Source organism: Aethalodelphis obliquidens, unplaced genomic scaffold, assembly GCF_003676395.1.
Source record: "Aethalodelphis obliquidens isolate GAN/ISIS:26980383/991018 unplaced genomic scaffold, ASM367639v1 scaffold71, whole genome shotgun sequence".
NCBI lineage: Eukaryota > Metazoa > Chordata > Mammalia > Artiodactyla > Delphinidae > Aethalodelphis > Aethalodelphis obliquidens.
The window spans coordinates 6,587,406-6,600,981 of NW_020838015.1; the positions used below are offsets into that span (position 1 = coordinate 6,587,406).

Genomic DNA, 13,576 nt, shown 5'->3' on the forward strand with positions numbered 1-13,576 from the left:
TTTCCAGAACAAATGGTGGGAAGGTAACAAATGCAGCAATATTTTAGTTTCTAAGATGAGGATAAATTAGAAAAAGGATTTAACTCATTGATATATTAATTTATAAAATGTTAATTTTTTATACTTTTTCCTTAATTATATATCCAGGTTATATAAACCATCTAGAATATAAACCCTTAAAATCCTTTTTAAATTAATTTATGGGAATAAGAAAAAAATCTGATTTTCATTTAATTGATTGTAGCTAGTGCCTAAAAACTAACTTTCATACGTACTTGTCAGTTTGAATGATAACCTTAGAGGGACGTCACATAAATTTCAAACTAATAAATTTTGTAAATCCTCATTTTATTCTACTCTGTTGAAGTTAAATCTTACTTGTAGATCATTGCTCCTGAAGGAAAACACCTATGTAGAATGAGTACCACAGGGCAGATCTTGTTGAATTTGAAGAGGACAGTTTGAACAATCATGAATACATTTTCGAGCTTACCACGACTCTCTTTCTGTTTGTTGAGAAGGGAAATAAGAGGGAGGGTGACCAATGTCCTGTTTTGCACAGGACGGAGGCGTTTCCCCAGACTCAGAACTTTGAGTGCTAAAAGGTTGGTCACTCTAATGGAAAGGGCATGTGCCTTATTTAGAGACATTAGGCCATTATAGTTCAGTTGATTTGGGTAGTTTATTTTTTTATTTTTTTGCGGTACGCGGGCTTCTCACTGTTGTGGCCTCTCCCGTTGCGGAGCACAGGCTCCGGACGCGCAGGCTCAGCGGCCATGGCACACGGGCGCAGCCGCTCCGCGGCATGTGGGATCTTCCCGGACCGGGGCACGAACCCGCGTCCCCTGCATCGGCAGGCGGACTCTCAACCACTGTGCCACCAGGGAAGCCCTGGGTAGTTTATTTTTGACAATCAACATAGCTACTTGATAACCATGGTAATAATGGCTGATGTCTCACAGAGCACTAGCAAACACAGACTACTTAATTTGAGCTAGATATTATTACTGTGTAAACATCAGGCTCTTTATTATCTTTGTAAAACTTATTTCTCTTCAAATTTTTTATATCATTACCTATTTAGATATGCCACAGACGTTGACTGTTTTTTGAAATCTTCCATGTTACTTTGTCGTGCTACAAAGTTCAGAAGATTTTAGAAAGTAAAGTGAGCTTTAAAAAAAAGTCTGTATGAGATTTCTGTTTTATGGCACAATTCATTTATGCAATTAAAGAAAATAAGTAGATTCACTTGCCTCTTCTAGAGCTATTTAAGAGGAGTTAATTACAGTTTGTGTTTTGAAAGTAGAATCATGGTGATGTGAGACTTCTCATTATATGATTGCCCCTTGGGATAAAATTGTTCCTTCTAGATTTAATTAATTCTATTAATTCTAAAAATAATGTATTAATTTCTGAGAAAAGTTTAATTTCAGAACGTTTTATGGCAATATTTGTTAAAAATTTCTACCTCTAATTGAGACTTGCCAAGTGGAGCTTTTTCTTAGTTGTATGGTTATGTTCCACTTTGAAGAGGACTTTTAAGAATTTAAATATAGATTGGTTTTCATACCACAAAAGATGATACTGGATTTAGTAACTCATGGGATAGGAAAGCCCTTGCTGAGCCTGGAGGAAGTTTGGGATGGTAATAGAATGCCACCGTGCTGCTGATCTTTTCTTCCATGTGACCTTTCCATGGCACCTTTGTTAGAGTAGGAAGATTCAGGGGAGAAGGGCATAGATTTTCCATCTCTTCCTCATTCTCTTAACCTGTAACCTGGTCTCCCTCTAATGATGTAGTGAGGTGAGATGGACTGGAACTCTCAAGGGAGCTGTGTTGGAAAAGGGGACTAGGAAATAAGAAAACCCCTGAAACAGATATAGGTAAAGGGGATATTTATATCTGTAGAACTTTTATTATTATTTTTATGTGCTTTTCACAAAATGTTGGTTTTCAACTTTTAAAGGTGGTGTTTTTATTTTGCCTCATTTCTGATTATTTAATATACGATATTTAATGATTATATATGGAGAGGGCAGTACTTTACTATTGATCCAAAAATGTTGTTTGATATTAAAGTTCATTATATATTTTGTTTTGGTGTTTATGCTTATTTACTTCAGCTGTTTCCAGGTGCTGGTCTAGGAACAGGTATCAGAATCCTTTGCAGAACTAAATAAAAAGGCACTTTTCCAGGCCTTGCCTGGGATCATTGAATATAATCTCAGGGATCTCTATTTTTAGTAAGCCTCCCAGGTGACTCTTACAGTTATGGGAGTCAGTGAGAGAGTTAGTTTATGATGGCGATGAGAAATTGATGATAGCTGTGGACATTGTTTTTAAAGGTCCACATATATATTATGCATATAATTTTGAAAGGCTCCCAGACTCCTTGAAATTCAGCTATGAAATCCAGGTAGATAGAACATTAAATAAAAGATTTGTCATTGAAGGATGAAAATCATATTATTTAAGTAAACCAGAATCCAGTTTTGATTCCTGGTTCATTGTTGCTTTTGTTGAATCATTCATATTCTGGTGGTGCAGTATCAGGAAGAGTTGAAAACAAAAGCTGCAATACGTATATTTTTATTTGATTTTCAAGAGATACTTATTAATGTTGAGACTGTTTACTATTCTTGCCTTCCAAGTGGTTTGACTTTAAAAAAAGATTATGAAGAACTGATAGAGAAATGCAACTTATTTCCTCTATGTGTTATTACTAGTGTCATTCTTGTCTATGACTTCTTTATAAACATTGATATGAAATATGGTATAAGGAAAAAAATTGGAGGGTATTTTTGTTGTTTTAATCAAACACTTTTTCTTTTTTGACTTGTAACTCAGGTTTTAAATACCATGTTTTGAAACGTATAGGTTATAAAAGTTTTCTTCATTTGTTTAATGTTGCCATTTTGAACTTTGTAAGAAGTATACCCACTTGCTATAGATTTTAATATTAATTTTAATAATTACATTGACAAAATTTAGTAATAGCCAACAGTGAATACATGTGGTTTCTTATCATGTTCGTGTATATTTGTTTATATATTCTGTGTTATTAAAAATAAAAGTTATGTTCTATAATTACTTAAATCTATGTAGTAGAGATGGTGCTTATATTTTACATTTTATATTCTTAATTAAATTTACCCAGACACTGCTGTATTATTATTGATTTTTGTTTTCCATCATCTTTGCAGTTCAATTTCACATTGCCCACTTATATGAAACCCAGGTAAGTGTTTTAACTTAGGTTACTTAAAACAAACAAAAATGATCACCCATACCATTTTAAGTGGAATCAGATATACAGATAATTTAATGGAGTTCTGGGCATTACTTCTTACATACATTTTATACTCATTAAATGTGGTCAAGATTTTGCTTTAGTGTTACAGTTATTATACAGAGTGTTGTTGTGTACAAAGACGTTTCATTCAGTATGATTTGCCTCTAAATTCAAACTATCTGCAGGCTTAAATGGCTGTATTTAAGAAGATTTCTCTTATTCTTGATGTGAAATGCCTAGTTTTCTTTTCGAAATGTTTATAGATGGTTGTTATAATGCATTGTTTTTAGTTTCACTTTTTCTTAAGATTAAAATATCCCTTCTACGTATTACTGTTTGAAAGGCATATTAGTAACCTCTTGATGTCATTACCATTACTTTTATGGCTGCTGTATTTAAAAAAACTTTTTTAGTTTAATTTTAGAACATTTTATTTTTTTGTAGGGCAGATTTTGCTTAGTTATATGGTAAAGGACATAAAACATAGACATTTAGTCTAGGTAGGCAGTGGTATGGAAAATCAGGCATAAGTTGGTATGAGGCTAAATATTAGGTAATCATAGTTTACCCAAAAAAACAATTTTTATAACAGCTTTTTAGGAAAAAAATACTGTTATATTTCTACATAATTTCTAAGGTCTGTTTTGTTTCAGAGCCACCATGGGGTGGTCTAAACAATTAACATCTGTTTCCTGGACACCTCCATCTGTGCGCCCGCCTACCCTTCCCGCCCCTGTGCGTACTCGCACGCACACATGGCGCACATCCACTGACTCAGAATTGATGCACACTCAGGTTTGGATACTCTACTAATCTAGGGATTTTATCCACCTTGAGAGGATGCTTTTGAGAATTACATTCATGTTGTGGATCAGAGTCTTTACCTGCCAACGCTAATCCCAGCCTCCTGCCAACTGCTGATTTTTGCCAAATCAGTAAAGGCCCCAGGGTGAAAGCAGCTATAGAAATAAGCTTCCTCTCCAAAGTTCTTTCCCTGGAGTCTTAACTCCTGTTTTCATTACCTCAGGAGATCTCTGCTGTCTTCAAAAGGATGAGCTCTGATTTTTTCCCAGCTTTTCTAGTTCTTAGTGAGATTTCCCTGGTCTGTCATTAGGTAAAGCAGATGTTATCTCGCCTTTCTTTTTAATGAATGTTTTTCGCTTGAGATGGAATTCTATTTGATTATTTTTATTTGACCACTTTAAAATTTACATTCCATTGTCTTTTGGTTTTCATTGTTTCTGATGAGAAGTTGTCTGTTGGTGGTATTTTTTTTTATTTCGTGAAGGTAATGTGGGTACAGGACCCCTCCCCCCACTGATTCTTTCATTTGATAAATTTTAGTGCCCATTAAGATTAAGCAAAACAAAAAGAACAAAGTTTGTGCTAGGCAGAGTATATAATTATTAGATGACAGGAAGATGACACTGTAAGCATATGAAAGGATTGAAAAATCTCTACTCCAGTGCTTATAACAAGAATTTTTATTTTCAGGTGAAAAATTAAGGGAAACAAAAGGCTTACCTACAAAGTATACAATGTGATTATTTGATATATGTATGATTTCCCGCACTGAGTTAATTAACACGCCCATCCCCTCACATCTCTAAAGTGGGGGCAGTGAGAACAATTAAGTTTGATTGTCTTAACAAACTTCAATTGTACAATACAGTGTTATCAACTATAGTCATCATATTATATATTAGATCCTCAGACCTTATTTGTCTTGTAACTGGAAGTTTGTACCCTTTTACCAACCTTTCCCTATTTCTTCCACTCCACCCCCTGGCAACCCTTTCTACTGTCTTTTCTATGAGTTTAACTCCCCACCCCCACCCCTTTTTAAAAAGAATCCACATATAAGTGATATCATATAGTATGTGTCTTTCTCTGTCTGGTTTATTTCACTTAGCATAATTCCTTCCAGGTTTACCTAGGTTGTCACAAACGACAGGATTTCCTTCTTTTTTTAAGGCTGAAATATCATTCCATTGTATTTATATACCACATTTTCTTGATCCATCTGGAGACAGACCCTTAGGTTGTTTCCATTCTTGGCTCTTGTGAATAATCCTGCAGTGAACATAGGAGTACAGATATCTCATCAAGATAATGGTTTTGTTTCCTTTGGTAATATACCTGTACCCAGAAGTGGGATTGCTGGATCATATGGTAGTTCTGTTTAGGTTTGGGTAATTTTAATGAGATGTCATGTCAACTCACCCACACCCATTCTTAGATTATCTAAATAAAGATAATTTTGTTTCTCTGTATAATGTCATATCTCCAAGTAAATATATTATGAATTATTGGATATTTATATCAATTATTTAATTTACCTTTCCCATTTTATTAGCTGAGACCCGCAGAACCATTTTTTTTCCTAACAGTAATAATAGTATTAACTGGCCTTCATTTCTTTTTCTTGATTTTAATGAAATAACTTGAACAAGTCACCATCTAAATTCTAAATAACCTTTAAAGATTAAAGGTAAAGGATTTCTCCCTTTTAATTTTGTTATTACAGTGTTACTTATTTTTGAGTAGATAATCCAAAATGAAAGTGCCTGCAAGAATACAGTGTAGTATCCTCCTCCCTCCTTTTCCCTGGCCACCTATTCCCCTCCCGAAAGCCACCAACCACATAAGCAGTGTGTTTTATATCCTTCCAGAGAATCTCAGTGTATATATAAGCAAATCCATATATATGCTTGCACATATATTTGCTTTTCTTTATTTTATTGAAATAATAACCCATTATATATGTTCTCTCTTGATCTTGTTTAAATTGGTTTTTTTAACTTAATATTATATTTTGGAAATCATTCCCTATCAGTACATGTAGAGCTGTATTATAATATATCCCTTTGCAGAGATGTACTGTAGCTAATTTAACTATTCTCCCTTGAGAGATAGTTACAAATAATGTTATTATGAATAACACTGTTGATAAGAATTACTAGTTTCATTTTTAACATTGTCTTCTAACTAGCAGTAGTTTATTACTGAAACACTGTAGACTGGTTTCATTTATGCATATTGTACAAATCCAAAAATTCTAAAGAAAGAAAAATAAATTCCAGCTGACATTTAAAGATGCAGTAAGTATGTCATGATTACCTAGGGTTTATTCCATGAATTCAAGATTAGTTCAGTGTGAAGAAATATGTTAACAAAACAAACAAAAATCATGGTAAGGAAAACAATATTGTGAGGAAGAAAGATTTTTTTTTGAAAGAAATAAATAGTGTGAAAAGGAGAGAAAAACAGTAGATCTACTTAATAGGTCAAAACCTTATATTCTGAAAAAAATTAACAAAATAGATAAACCACAAACTAACTTGATCAGGAGGATAAATGAGAGATAAAGCACAGATACATAAAGTAAGATAACCATGGAAACAGAAGAAATTAGTACAGTCATACAAGTACAGCTTAGCAGACGTGTATGCAAATGAATTTGAAAACTTAAAGTGGACTGTTTCCCAGGGAAATACAGATTAGAGAAATTGACCTCATTAGAGTTAGGAAAGTTATAAAAAGCCAATTTTCATAAAAAGAAACAGAAAATTAAGTAATGCCCTACAGAGAAAGTACCATGCCCAGATGGTTTTACAGGGGAATTCTACCAAGCCTTTAAATACCAGATAATTCTAGCACTCTATAGATTATGCCAGACCACTAGAAATGGAGAGAAACTTTCTCATTTCTTTTCCTTGTTTTGAGAGGGATAGGGGGCTTATAACAGCCTTTAATCTGACCTTGAGAGACTTATGTGTTTGATAATAATTAAAGTCCTTTCTGCACTTACTGATTCTATAGCATATTTTTACAATATAATGGAAACAAAAAATCTGCCTCTAAACATTAACTACAGGCCACAGTTCTTTGGTGTCTTCTTTTTTATTTAATTGTAAAATATACCTGACATTAACTTTACCATTTTAGCTATTTATTAAGTATACAATTCAGTGGCATTAAGTACATTCGCATTATTGTGCAACTATCACCACCATCCATCTCCAGAACTTTTTCATCATCCCAAGCTGAAACTCTGTACCCATTAAAGAATAACTCCTCATTCCTCCCTCCCCCCAGCCCCTGGCAACCACTATTCTACTTTTTGTCTCTATGAGTTTGACTATTCTAGGTACCTCATGTAAGTGGAATGATACAGTATTTGTCTTTTTGTGTCTGGCTTATTTCTCTTAGCATAATATCTTTAAGGTTTGTATATATTGTAGCGTGTGCCAGAATTCCATTCCTTTTAAAGGCTGAATAATATTTCATTGTATGTATACACCACATTTGGTTTATCCACTCATCTGTCAGTGGACACTCGTGTGGCTTCCAACTTTTGCCTGTTGTGAATAATGCTGCTGTGAACATGAGTGTGCAAATATTTGTTTTTGTCCCAGCTTTCCATTTTTTTTGGATATATACCCCCAGAAGTGGAATTACTGGGTCATGTGGTAATTCTGTTAAAATTTTTGAGGAACTGACATACTGTTTCCCCCCATTCCTTTTTGAAACAAGTGTAACATTGATGCCTAAACCTGATAAAGACAGTACAAAAAAGAATCAATATACAAACTATTATCACTGATGAATATTGGTATAAAAATACTAAGTAAAATATTAGCAAACAATCTGTTACCTCATTAAGCAAATAATATACTATGACCAAGTGGTATTCATTCTGGGAATACAAGGCTGATTGAATATTAGGAAATCCATTAATATCATGCATCATAATAATACAGCTAAAGGTAAAAACAAGTCACTATCATCATAGATGCTGAAGAAGCCTTTGATAAACTCAATACCCATTCCCAACTAAAATTACTCTTGGACATAGGAATTAAGGGTTACTTTCCTATCATGATAAAATTCATGTACTTTAATTCCAAAGTCAGTATTTTATTTAAAGGGAAACACTAGAGACATTTTCACAAAAATCAGGAGCAGGGCAAAGGATGTCCTCTGTCTTCATTACTCCTCATTATTGTACTGTAGGTATTAACCAATGCAGTTAGACAAGAAAAATCAATTAGAGGCACATACAGAAATCAATAGCTTTCAGCAACAATAATTAGAGAGCACACAGTTAGAAAATATTGCCATTTATAATAACAGCAAAGTGATTAAATACTTAACAATAAACTTAAAAGAGATACTATGACTCAATAGTATAAAGATGTTCATGGGAATTTAGGTTTTTAAATGTAATACAACATCAGTAAAAATTACTAATAAACTTTTTAAAGCAATTAGGTAAGTTGATATGGAAAAACATTCTGGGATAGCCAGAATAACACTGGTGGTGATGGTAGGGATTGTATGGATTATATTAACCCTACTAGATATTAAAATATTACAAGGAAGCCTATGTGATTAAAAGTATTGTACTGGCATGTGACTAGACAAATAGACCAGTGAAATATCATAGAAAGGCCAGGAATAGATCCAGTGTACATAGAGAAATTCAGTATATGATAAAGGTAATATCTTACATTCCTTTAGCTAAGGTAGATTTATTCATACATGGTTCTGGGACAATAAGGTAGCCATTTGGAAAAAGATAAAATTAGACCCGTAACACAAACTATTCACAAGAATAAACTACTACAGATGAATTAGGATCAAAATGTAAACATTGATATTGTACAAGTACTAGAAGAAACATTAATTCTTCCTCAACTTTGATGTAGGAAAAAGGCTTTTTAAACTATGGCTCAAAATTCAGAGGCAATAAAAAGAATGACCAATCAGTTTGAGCAACATAAAAATAATTTCTGCATGGCAAAAAAAAAAACAAAAAAACCATACATTCAAAGGACACCTATGAAACTGGGAGAAAATGTTTACAACGTATAGCACAAAGGGCTAATACCCCTGATATATAACAAACTTAAAATTTGACAGACAATGAACAAGACCCATTAGGAAACTGGGAAGAATGACATGAGCAGACACTTTCCAAAAAAGATACAACAGCCCTTAAGCATGTGAAAAAGTGTTCAAACACACCCAGTTAAAGAAATGCAAATTAAAGCACACTGAAATACAGTTTCTTACCTGTCAGATTGGTGAAAAGTGTAAGTGGCTATGGTAGCGAAACAGGCACTCTCATGCATTGTGATAATGCAAACTGGTACACCCCATCTGGAACAAAATAATCTAACAAAACTACATGCAGTAATCTAGCAAAACTCTATATACACTTAACCTTTTGACTCAACAATCCCAAATCTAGGAATCTACCTTGAAAATATACCTCCAGAAATATAAAAATATATAGGCACAAAGATATCTTTTGGAGCATTGTTTGTGATTGCAAAACATCAGAAACAACCTAAATGTCCATACATAGGAGAATGGTTGTACATATAAATCATGGTACATTCAGGCAGTGGAGTGCCATGCAGCATTAGAGAAGAATGAGGAAGACCTAGGTAAATCACTATATGGAATGATTTCCAGGATATACTGTTAGGTGGAAAAAATGTGAAGTATAAAAGTATAATATGCTACCCTTTGTGAAAGAAACTATGTATGTGCAAAGCAAGATACACGTCCCACTTGTGCACAGGTAATACTGAAAATGGATAAACCAGAAACAAGTGAGGTTGGTTACCTACCCAGGAATGGTTGTGAATGGGGTAGTAGGGAGTAGAACTTACCTTGAGTATACTTTTTATGTAGCTCTAACTCCTAGAACCTGGTTATGTTTCACATACCCACCCCAAAATTCATTGAATAATTAAGACCAACCAGAATGTGAGTTAGCCCAAAATAGAATGAACAGTAACAAATTAACCTAACTGTATTACAAATGAATAACATAAGTATACTGAGGGGTAGGGATGAAAAGAACTAAGCTAAATAACTTTGGAGAATAGTATTTTGACTCTATAGTGTAAAGCTAGAGACAAAAGAACTGTAAACAAATCTTCCACTACAGTTACTTTCTCACAGGGATATGGATAGAAATTCTGCAACTATTTTATGTAAATATTAGGGGTAAACAATTAAGTAAATGTATTGTGGATAATGACCAGATTTTCAGTGTCAGAGAACTTACAAGTAAGAAAAGAAGAAAGGCTAGACTGAATTCTGTGTTGTTGGATTAGAATTGGAGGGATCACTATGAACATAGGTTATTTATGGAAATAGTTGGATAGAAATAGAGACGTGAGAGAGAGGAGAGAGAGAGAGAGAGTGTGTGTTTGTGTGTGTGTGTGTGTGTGTATGTATACATACATATAATGTGTGTATACACATACATATAATGTATGTATATACATACATTACATATAATGTAATGTATACATAATGTATGTATACATTAATATATTTCCTAGCTGTTTGCTGCAAGGGCCTAGAAGCAGTGACCCACCTTGGCAGCAGTGAATGTACTAGCACCCAGATCTTTGTTTCTAAATCCAATTCTTCAATAAAAGGAATCAGGAATTCTTGGGGAGAAGTGGGTAATTCCAGGGCTTAGGCAGAGAAACTACTAGATGATCCCTGGAACATTTCATGGTGCCAAAAAGTAAGGAAGTGCTTAGAAAATGATGGGCATGTGGAAAGATAAAGAAGCCAACTTGAGGGAAATGGGGTTTCTAATCACCAAATCTGACACAAGTTTAGAAACAATTATAATAATGGTATATAAGATATAGAATAAAATATATTCATATTGCTATAAATGAATAATTGAATAAATAAACAGGGAAAGGGGTCACCTTTTTCTTACTGTAGAATTTTAATTAATTAATATATGAGGAATGTTGAATATCTTTCCACAAGGTGCTTACTAATTTGAAAGGGCCATTCTTCAAAATAATTAGCTAGTACTTTAAGTCAGGGGGCCCCAAACCTATTAGGAACTGGGCCGCACAGCAGGAGGTGAGCCGCAGGGCGAGTGAGCGAAGCTTCATCTGCAGCTCCCCCATTGCTGGCATTACCGCCTGAACCACCCCACCCCCCCATGGCTCGCATTACCTCCTGGGAACACACCCCACCCACCCACCCACCCCCACCCCCACCCCCAGTCTGTGGAAAAATTGTCTTCCACAAAAACGGTCCCTGGTGCCAAAAAGGTTGGGGACCGCTGCTTTAAGTGTCAAGGTAATGAAAGTCAGAGACTGAGAATCTGTCCCAGATTAGAGGATGGTAAAGAGACATGCTAATTTAACACAGCATGGGATTTTAAGTTAGATCCTGGACCAGAAAAAGGATATATGTGGGACAGTTGGTGAAATTGGAATAAATTACGTAGATTAATTGTATTTTATCAGTGTTAATTCTGTACAGTCTTCATTTATTTAGAAGCCTTGTTATTGTTATCTCATCCTGATATGTCCTTTATCATTATGAAACATTCCTCTTTCTCTCTGGTAATATACTCTTTGCCTTGAAGCCTTCTTAATCTGATCTGAATCTAGTCACTTCAGCTTTCTAATACTTACAGTTTACATGGTATCTTTTCCCATCCTTTTATTTCAGCCTGTTTGAATCCTTATATGAAAAAGTGCATATCTTACCAGTACTGTGGTTTTGGCTTTCTTTCACTTTTGTAAATCTGTCTGGCAGTCTCTGTTGTTTGAATATCTAGTCCATTTATATTTAATTCAATTACTGATATGGTTACATAAAGTTGGCTGTCATTCTTATTGTTTCTTTTGTATTTTGTCGTTTTTCTCTGGCTACTTTCAAGGTTCTTCTCATTACATTTGGTTCTTAAGTATGCGACTATGATGTAGTTAGGTATTGGTTTTTCCTTTATATTTATACTACTTGTGGTTTTTTTAGTCTTTTGGATATGGGATTTTGATGTCATCACTTCTGTAAAGTTCTCGGCCATTGTCAATATTTTTTCTGCCCCATTCTTTCTCTCTTCTCCTTCTTGGACTCCAATTAAGTCTTTAATCTGCTATTCAGTCCTTCCAGTAACTTTTTTTTTAAATTTCAAATTAGTATTTTTCAGTTCTAGAATTTCCTTGTGTTTCTCTTTTAATTTCTCTTTACGTGCTCTGATTTTTGGTCCATTCATTCCTTATGATTATGTTTTCCTTTTCATCTGTGAACATTGTTAAAATAGCTGCTTTAAAATTATTTGCAATTTCAACATCTGAGTCATTTCATGGCTGGTTTTCATTAATTTCCTATTGTTTTCAACATGAGTAAAAATTTCCTGATTCTTAGAAGTCTGGTAATTTTATTCTGGGTATCATGATTAATACGTTGTGGAGAGTGATTTTGTTATATTTTTCTGAAGATGATATTTTTGTTTTATTAGCCAGTTAACTTTGCCCAAGTCACTCACGAAACTTTGTCATCCCTGTGGTTGGCAACAGCTAAATCTCTTCCTTTAGTTCTTTTAGGCTGCTGAACATCTGTTGTGTTCATGCATAGTTCAGTGGTCAACCAGGGATTTGAGCAGTTTAACTGCAGAATTTGTTGTTGTTTCTCTCCCTCTCCTTTCTGGTGTTTCTTCTCCCCTCACTTCCAGCTCTTGTGATAGCTACAAAGTCTGTCCTCAGATTCTTCAAGCTAGTAAGATTGCTGATTTCTGTTTGAGTTGTAGCCAACCAGATACCAGTTGGGGCCTGCCTTCAGGTGAAAATCCTAGAAAAATGGGGTTACTAAACCAGTGCCATTCCCTTCCTCTAAGTATTAGCTTCTCTGTTTTTGCCTGATTTTGGTTTCTTTTCAGTACTTTCTGATAGTTAACTTTTATATTTTATCCAGAATTTAAAGCTGTCTGAAGTGTTGTTACTTCAGCATTACCAGAGACAAAACTTTATACTAACTTTATACTAAACACCTTTACAGATAAACTCATGTTGCTTTTATATACTATTTATAGTTGCTACTTAATGTTCTGCTGTAAGCATCCATCATATTTTATATTTCCACTCACCTAGTGACATAGACCTAGGTTGTCCATCTCCTTGGTACTACAAATAGTACCATTTACAACATTACCTCTGGGAAGGTTCCTTTGGTATATATATCCCAAGAGTGAGATTGTTAGATTGGAGCATATTTGCATACCTAATTTCATGAGTAAATTCCCTTCAGGCAAGGCATGAGCATTTTCCTTTACTCACATCCCCACAATACTAAGAACTACCCAACTTTATTGTTTGCCAATCTGATGGGTAGAAGGTAATACATCATTTAAACTTGCATTTTCTGATTTCTAGAGGTGTACACTTCTTCACATGTTTTTCACCTTTTATGTGTTGGTTTTTATGTCCATTGCCTATTTT

General features: G+C 34.3%; 1 protein-coding gene across 14 annotated transcripts in view; it reads left to right on the plus strand.

The window, feature by feature from the left end:
* The window catches only part of KDM6A (lysine demethylase 6A), a 209,483-nt gene that overhangs the window by 132,963 nt on the left and 62,944 nt on the right, over nt 1–13,576 (plus strand). For all 14 annotated transcript variants that reach the window (XM_027091421.1, XM_027091427.1, XM_027091426.1 and 11 more), the window contains one exon: nt 3,208–3,242. In XM_027091421.1, the coding sequence (XP_026947222.1) occupies nt 3,208–3,242 (35 nt within the window). The remainder of the gene's footprint in view (nt 1–3,207; nt 3,243–13,576) is intronic.